The sequence below is a fragment of the Xiphophorus hellerii genome, chromosome 24 (assembly GCF_003331165.1).
Source record: "Xiphophorus hellerii strain 12219 chromosome 24, Xiphophorus_hellerii-4.1, whole genome shotgun sequence".
In the NCBI taxonomy this organism is placed as follows: domain Eukaryota; kingdom Metazoa; phylum Chordata; class Actinopteri; order Cyprinodontiformes; family Poeciliidae; genus Xiphophorus; species Xiphophorus hellerii.
This window is the reverse complement of record NC_045695.1, coordinates 10,991,921-11,000,811: the sequence shown is the minus strand read 5'-3', so window position 1 is coordinate 11,000,811 and position 8,891 is coordinate 10,991,921. Positions and strand designations below refer to the sequence as shown.

Here is an 8,891-nt window from a genome sequence, read left to right as displayed (position 1 = left end):
TATTGCTTACTTTATTTTGGCAATCTTAGTCTTATAATTTAAATTAACTCTTCAATGAAATGAAAAGGATAATAATATTTAAACTTAATTGTAAAACCGACTAATCTGGTTAGTTTTATTGTGATGGGATTGTTGAGCAATTGAGAAATTTCACACCTTAAACCATTTCTCTTTGCTGTGTGGCTTGGAGCTACATTGCAATTTCAGTTTAATATCACTTTTTACATTCAGTACAAACTTTACAGAGTAGCATTCAACAATTAGCCTGAATAATGTTTAATAAGCAGTGTTTAAAGGTGATTGTAATCAGCAGGCTAAGCAGAATTTTAAGCCCAATAAGGCCAGGGTTCAGAGCCAAATCACTGCTCTGAGCTCCAGACAAGCCCAACGTGACACCATGCTTCTTAATCCTCCAGCTAATTTAGCAACCATAAAGTCTGCTGCTTCCTTTCCCTTTGAGGAGACAGCACTACTGAACATTTAACTGTGTTTGAATAACGAAATTACAGCTAATAGTAATTAGATTTTAACTTAAAACCCAAAACTTTTTTCTGCGTTACTTATTTTTGCCGCCATCATAAAAAGATGACGAGAACAGTAGCTGCTATAAAATGTTATTTGTCTTGAGATTATACATTTTTGAGTGTAAATATGAAAATAAATCACCACAGTAAAAAGAAAAAGTCTCATAATTGACCTGAACTGAGGTTCAGGATTAAAAGTGTCCCAACAGGTGGAAGGAGTTTGTGAAGAGGAACAGGCTATTCAGGTTTAGCCAATTAGCTCATGCTGGGTTTTCATTGGTTTACCATCTAAAGATTCAAGAGAGTGACCTGTAAGTTTATCAGAAGGCAAAATATAAACTTTATCAGGTATTTAATATGTTTATAAAACTTTTCCCCCAAAGTAATTGACAAATCTTTTAACCGTCTTTGTGAAAAAACTTTACGGTACCAAACAACTTGTGACTTAATGGTAATCCATTTTGCACTATTCAGAAAAAGATTTATGCACCAGTTAACTGACATTTATGTTATTAAAATAACAATACATCAGTAAAATAACGGATTAATGCTTAGTAATAATAATAATTAAATATTTAAGATTTAACTTTTTTTAGTTATTTTTACTTCAAACGTTTAGATTAGCTTAACTTAAAAGCATCCTGTGACCAATTATATATAAATAATATACTCACACAGTCAGGAAACATGGTCCAAAGAGGTGTGGAAAAGCTGAACTGAAATTTATGGATGGCTTTGCAGAGACTGACTGGTCAAGTCAAGACCAGTGCTGATACCAGCACTGGTAAAAAATGATGTTTTAAATTTTCTTTTTTTTAAAAGACAAGGTCAAGTTGTGTAGTTTTCCCTGCAGCTCAAATCGAAAACCAAGACGGAGTCTGTAGGAAGGCTGGAGGTAAAATGGCAGCCGGTAATTGGACAGCAGGATGTGGGAGGGGGACGAATGGATGGACAGGGAGGGAAGCTGAGGAAAAGAGGAGGAGCAATGCTAAGGATAGAAAGAAAATCCTGCCTAATAATCTGTCTGTGTGTTAGAGTGGAGATGCATGTAGAAGAAGAAAGAGGTTGTTTGCACAAAGAGGCAACAAGCTGCAATTCTGAGGAGTTATGTGAAAGCACATAAAATAAAACCGTTTACTATTCAAGGAAGTAAAAACATACATTTGATTTGCATTAGGAAAATTGCAGTTATTTGAAGCAGAAAAGTGCTCAATGAGGATAATCACTACAGGAAGTGAGAAGTACAAAATTGACATAATTGACTTCACAATATTATTTTGAAGTTTCTAGTTTTGGACGTTTTGTACCTGGCAAATAAATAAGAAGTGCTTAGCCCGGTTGGGGGCGCAAATAAAGCCTGGTGGCCCACCAGGCTTAGAAAGGAATGAAATGGCACTAAATAGGTACGACATGAGGGCACAAAATGGAGAAGGGACAAATAACCTCCAAAGTCAGGTAAAAATCCAAACACAAACACAATGTAGGATGCAACTTCTGATGTTCCCCAAGGTTATTTGGTTGTAACTGTGAAAAGTAATTGTCTTTTTATTTCATTATAAATGCCATAAGAGCTCCAGCTCTGTAAAATCTGGGAAAAAATTATTTTTTGCATTGTTTTCCTAGTGAAAACCAAGGTTAGATGTTATTTATTTTCACCAGTTTCATTAATCCTTGAAATAAGAGACGATGGTTTTTGTTGCACAATTCAGCCTTATGTTTTTACTTTTTATTTTTATTTTTTTTTTACTAATCAGTGTCTGCTTCACAGGTCTAATGAGAGACAGAGGCAGAGCAGGCGGGCCTCAGAGACCTCAAGGCAGACAGGAAGTCAGGGTTGAGTAGCGCCTGAAATGACAGGACGGAGGCAGAGCGTCTCTGAGAAAGTGTTGATGCTTTTCAAAGTATTCCAGGTGGATAAATCAGGGAATCTAATACTGCTACAGTGGTTTGCACACAGGTATTTATACAAGATGCAAAACGTCTTAAATGGTTACTTTAGGAGGTTTTAAAGTGCTAATCGGTTGAGTCAGTAGAACAAGAGTAAAGCAGAGGAGAGATTATATGATGTGTGGCCTAGTTTTGCAGGTTCACTCCCTCTGTTTACTTATCCAATAAGCAGGTAAGACACTCACTTCGACCCCACAACTGGATTTCAAAGGGAAAATATACTGAAAACAATAATAATTAGATAATTAGATTCTCTAAAACACTCTTTCTATTGGACAGGAAGCTTGTTTCAAAGTAACAAGTGGGAAGAAAAAAATAAATAAATCTCACCAGAATAGATTTATGACAGTCGAGAAGATTGGAGAGGAAAATCCCAGATCATACCACAATAAAATTAAAATCTAAACTATTTGATTTTCAGCCATGAACCGAGGTGCGACGCGCTCCTACAGCCGGAGAAGCGGCTCCGCTCTCAGCTTCCCCCGGGGAGGCGCATGTTCAAATCAGACAACTTACAGGAAGCAGAGCGAGTCAGACTTTCAAAATAAAGTGTGAGACTTTAAGAGGAGAGGAGAGGAAAATTGTCAAGAAAGCAACAGCACAACTTTACCAAGAGGTGAGTAAAGAACCCACAAATTGTACTCCACATGTTTTTCAAATCATGCACAACAATAAATGTGAAAAAATCTGAAAAACGAGAATAAAACAGGTGCTCATTAACATAAAAGTTATCCCTTACACTAGTCCATATTTGATTAATGTCAAAATCAAAGCATGATTTTAATATGCAGAAAAAAAAACAGAAAAAGTGGGATGATTTCAGAGCTAAATGTGAATAGGAGAATTCTAACAATATATTACAACGGGACCAATTCGGGCAAAAATAAAGCATTTATTTTGAAAGCATTAATAAGAAATAGTTTGCGTTACATCAGCTTGACAAAAAACTGCTTTATTAGTTTGCGAGCAGGAGGATAGAGAGGAGAATAAAGGATTGAAGCGGAGGGGGTCCCTGCTAAATAGGATTAGAGACGTCTGGGCCATCTGTGTGGGGATGGATAAATAAAGTTATCACTTTATTTTACTTAACATTATCTTTTTTAATTCAACACGTTCCCCCTTTATTCCGTTCAGTATCAATTTAAATAGCCACAATTAAAATCCGTAAACAACATGCGCGGTTTACCCAGTAGATTTCAAAACATTGAACACCACAGTATGGGTTTTAGGTTGACGAGTGACGATTTGGCTACGTCACCACGTCCTCCACAGTGATAGCGTAACTTCCGCGTTGGTCTCCAATGGCAACCGAGTGACCTCAAACCTCCCAGGATGGATTCCCTTTCAGAGACGGAGATGGCAAAGATAGCGAGGCTTCCGGTAGGAAACCAGCCGGGCCTTTCATTTTGCTACCTGGTTTTCTAAGAAAAGTATTAAAATATTTAAAAACCTAAAAAAAAAAATAAAATAAATAAATAAATTTGCTACCTGGTTCAAATGCTGCGTTCAGGTGTGCGGAAATATCAGCAGTAAATAATAAATACCGATACGAACGTGAAGGCCACTTGTATGTTTTGAAGGAACATTTTTGAATAATTTGGCAGATAATTTAGAAATTTAGCTTTAATATGATGCACTGCTGTACAGAGTTTAGAAAAACAACTCAAAAGTAAACTTTTTCAAATTTTATCACAATAAAACCACAGCATTTAAAGTATTTTTTACATGATTTGTGTGATTAACACAAAGTGTTAATCACTTTGTGATTAATTATATATATGTATATATATATATATATATATATATATTTTTTTTTTTTTTACTAATTTGATTAACATTTCATTCAATGTAGGTTTTGACAGCTTATGTGTGTCATCTGTTTCCAGAGGAATGCTGGCATCCAAAGATTCATCCATCACTTCCATTGGTTCGAGTTTACCAACGAAAAGCTGCCTTTGCATCAAGAGTTTGTTTATGATGTGGCCATGTTCACCGCAGGGCAAGGCTTCTCCTGGGCCGATGTGATCTGCTCAGCTATGCTTGCCAAGGTCATCTTCCCACAGTCGCAGGGTAAAAACAAGCCTGTTTCCTTTATTAGGGAAATCCACATTACGCTGTCTCTGCCCCACAAATGGTAACGTTGTTGTTGATAGGTAAACAGCGATGCTCTCTTCCACCTGTACATTTAAATTAGAGTGAGTCAGTTAATGATTCACTCTCTGTGTCGCTTACACAAGCAACCTTTCAGTAGCATGATTTAAAAAAAAGCCTTTCAGGCTGCTTTAGTTGCAGAGCTGTTTATATATTCAAATAAATCATTTCCAAGAGTTGCGTTTTGGTTCATTAAACCTCCTCTATCTCTCCGTTGCCTTTTCTTCTTCTTCTATCCATCCAGAATTCGACCTAAACAATTTCTGGCCCCTGCTCCGAGATGTGCTGTGTGAGCATTTCCCATACTTGACGCCCTTACACCGGCATGTCTTCACCCAGTACCTGATCGACACTTGCGTCTGCAGAAGGAGGCTGTTCCAGGTGGCGGTAGGTGTAACGGCTGAGGAGCTGCTTGTTCTGAAACAGCTGGAGGTGCAGCTGCCGCCCACCCCCTGCCCTTTAGCACAGGTAGGAAAAGTAGCATGTTGGAACGCTAAATATGGGAAGTGAATTTTCACACTTGTTGCTACATGTCGTACGCTCAACAGAGAGACTTTTACTGCAGAGCTAGAATATTCCCATTTTTGATAATTTGATACAATCTTTAGGGTTTCCCCGAGTGGATGATAAGCCTGGTGGGTCACCAGGCTTTACTTGTGCCCCCACCAGGTTAAGCATAGCTTATTTATTTAAGTCTTTTTAAAATGTTAGCATTTTTTATGATTTTATAGTTGGTGTTCAAGTGTTAATCTTAGAACCTTACAGTAACACGATTATCAAGTGATATTTTCAAATTTCCTGTGAACTTTAAACATTTTTTAACTCAAAAATACAACAAGCCACTGGATGAATGACTGCCCTACTGCCCAAACACCGGGCTTAGCAGGTTTTCTGGGGGAAACTTTGAATCTTGATATAATTTTTTTAATCACCAGTGTAGGTTTGATCGTCTTCATAAAGCTTGTAAACTCTTTTACTTTTTGCATTTTCTCATTAACGTCAGTACATTTTATTCTGATTTAATGAAGTCAAAGTAAATGTGGAAATCTAATAAAAATGTGACATGCATTTACAACTAACTACACAAATTAACATGAACACACCCTGCTGATTGTGGCACATGATGATGGCAGCATCATGCTGTGGGAACGGGAAGAAACGGCGAAGGTGGTGAAATGGGTGAAGCAAAAATAATGTACACAACACTTTTCAGGTTTTGGATTTGTTGCTTTTATCACTTTAAATTCGTTAAGTTTGTGGTTGTAATGTGAAGAAATATAAAGCTTTTCAGACACACTGTAATCATTCTGCAGGGCACCGATCTCGAGATGTGGGAGGCGCAGTCTGAGCTGCGAGCAAAACTCGATTCCTCCCTGAAGCAGTTGGAGGAAAAACTCAAATGTGTCCGGGCCGAGCCACGCGTCACTCTGGAGGACTTTAACGTCCCATCAGACGGGGAACTGGACAAAGAGGTATTATTTTACTTAAAATAATTTAAATCCAGCAAAAATTGTGTTTTAAAAGTGCTGCTTTATTTCTGCTCCTCTGTGTAGAGCGCTGTGGGGTTGGTTCGATCTGCAGTCAAAGCCACAGGAGGCCAAGTGCTGGCAAGTCTGAGTCAAGAGGTGTCCCTCTGCAAGGAGATCTTTCAGATCAAAATGCAGCAGGAGGCTTTGATTGCTGCTGGACGCCCGAAAATACCAATTCCTGTAGTGACATCAAAAAAGACAAAGGGAGAAAAAACAAAAGCAGGAAAGAAGAAATAACTGGAAACGTAAAAGCTGATTTAATTACAAGAGAAACTAATGCAAAGCAAGCTGTTATTGTTTACGGTTCTAATTTTGGAGCCTTTGCCTCTGAAATGTTGTAATTTTGTGTCTTTTTAGCTCTTAAGATCTCTGTATTTTTATTTTATGCGCATGCTTTTCTCAAGGAAGTAGCACAACACATGAAAGTTCAGCAAGGTATGCACGAATAATATTTAGTTAACTGGTTAGAGGTGTTTTATCACTATTTTATCACTAAACTACTAAATTGCATTTATATGCATATATTTTCTAAAAATTTATATTGTAAACATAAATTACAACAATACATTTGATTATTTTCAAATCTATCATTATCACTATACAATTTATTTCATGACCATGAAGAACATTTCAATGATTCCCCATCCCTAGTAGTGGCAGCATCATGCTGTGGGCTGGTTTGCCACCAAAAAAATTATGTCATTTTCCTAATAGCTTATTATGGACTACTTTTGGATTAGGCTAAATATATTAGACAGGTTTCATCACAATATTGCATCACGTCTACAAAAAAAAAGAAGTTTTAATTTTTATTTTCTAGGAGTGAAATGTCTGATCCAGGAGGATCCTAGCGCCCCCTGGCGCCAGCCTGGAGCAGGCACAGCAGAAATTGACGTAAAATGGATGAAACGTAACTTCACCCTCAAGTGGACTCAACACACCGTGTGGTTAAAATAGGTACTGCAGTTTTTAAGCATATTATTAATATTTTCTATTTTACTTAACACAAATGCTATGTTAGAAGAACAATTTCTAAAGAAGAGGTTGAAATATGAATTGTTAATGCAGGACTTTATTTAGATGAAACAGCTAGCACCGTTGCTAGCATGTTTTGAAACGCTAGTTTTGTTTCTCGTGCGTGTTTAACACCGAGCTAGCAGCGCTAAGGTTTCTCTGTGGCCACTTTGGATAGAAATTACGATAAATGTCAACTAGTGGAAGAAAATGTGACAAGACGTCGAAGAACAAGAAGAGAAAAAGAAATGCGGACACAAAAAGGTGAGTCTGAACTATTTTTTATGTCTTGAATTGTTCCAAAAACCTGTTTATTTATAATTTTTTCTGACTTTGAGCTGCTTTGTCCACACGGAAGGGCTGCTAAACAATTCATTGAACATTTTCGCCACAAATTTTACTTTATTTTTCACCAATTATTTACAGACCAATACAATATAGAGGTTTCTAACCAATTTTCACTCCCAAAAATCTGGAAAAATGTTTAGAAATATCCCTGGACCTTAAGAAACCAACTAATTAGTAAATAGAGTTCACCTGTGTATAATTGATTCTCGGCATAAATGCAGCTATTCTTTGAGGTTTGTTTATCAAAATGAAGAGGAACACAAAACTCAGAAATAAAATTATTGAGAAGTTTAAGACAGATGTGTTAATTCTACAAGCTTTGACCGTCCAATATAGATAAAAATGAGCTTTTTAAACCACTGTAACTATTGGATATATTCAGCGCCCATAGGAATGAATTAGCTGTCTGTCAAGTCACATTCTAGAAGAGTGACAAGAGTGATTGAGTTGAGACATGTCGGCGTAAAATGATCAAAATGAACGGAACAAATTTCTGTGTGTAATTTAGATGGAACCTAGTGTCACTTATAACCTCGCCCCGTTTAATTATGTTCGAGTGATTTATTCTCTGATGCAGACAGGGAGATTAATCTGTGCTTTGCATCACAAACTTGAATGGTGGACGGACGGCTGTGTTGCTGTTGATGAATCAGTTTATTTCTGTAATGAATTCATCAGGGAAATAATGAGAAACGTGTGTTGGCCCAAGCCTGAGATGTCATCCATGTTGTTTGTAAACATAAGACGCTTTTAGACTGATTTCATGCTTTTAAAAATGTTTCTAATCAAATTTAGTAACAAAATATGTTTATTAGGATGCATCGATTGAGGTAAAATAATTGTTTTTTTGCAAAAATCAAAAATTTTAACCAGAGGCTGGAACTATGAGAACTGTCAATTCATCAACAGCTAATTATTAGCAAACAATGTTTGCATATTTATTGCATCATTACATTTAGCAAAGCCCAGAAATCTGTGTTCAGATTAGAACAAGTCTTAATCACCCTCATTACTTTTATATGTACATACTATAATGACAGTTATTTAAAATTTAAGTTAAAAACAATTAGATTTAGTCTCATATGATGTTTCTGCAACCAAAGGATTCTGCTGTTTACATTTTTTGTGTGTGCTCTGTCCGAGGCCACTAGATGGCAGTAGATATCCAAAAGTTAAAAAGACAATCTCTTTTAGAGCCAGCTGGCTCTGCAGAAGCAGAAAAACAAACCCAAACAAAACAAAATGTCATTGTTGATTAAATTATTTTCATAGTTATTTTATCACGTTTTTTTTTTGTAAAAGTGAATAATAAGTCGAAATTGAAAAAAATACCATAAAAAAATACCTTGCTTACATGTGTAAACAATTAAGTTTGTGT

At 36.5% G+C, this 8,891-nt stretch overlaps 1 protein-coding gene across 2 annotated transcripts; it reads left to right on the top strand.

Moving 5' to 3' along the window:
- The first annotated feature begins 1,128 nt into the window (after nt 1–1,128).
- c24h8orf74 (chromosome 24 C8orf74 homolog) lies at nt 1,129–6,438 on the top strand. Of its 2 annotated transcripts, none has more exons than XM_032556055.1 (5): nt 1,129–3,087; nt 4,358–4,541; nt 4,867–5,090; nt 5,936–6,094; nt 6,176–6,438. In XM_032556055.1, the coding sequence occupies exons 2-5, from the start codon at nt 4,457–4,459 to the stop codon at nt 6,386–6,388; spliced, it is 681 nt and encodes a 226-aa protein (XP_032411946.1). In that variant the 5' UTR covers nt 1,129–3,087; nt 4,358–4,456; the 3' UTR covers nt 6,389–6,438. The 2 variants fall into 2 exon arrangements, with proteins under 2 accessions (XP_032411946.1, XP_032411945.1); XM_032556054.1 differs by lacking the exon at nt 1,129–3,087 and adding an exon at nt 3,105–3,851.
- The last annotated feature ends 2,453 nt before the right edge of the window (nt 6,439–8,891 follow it).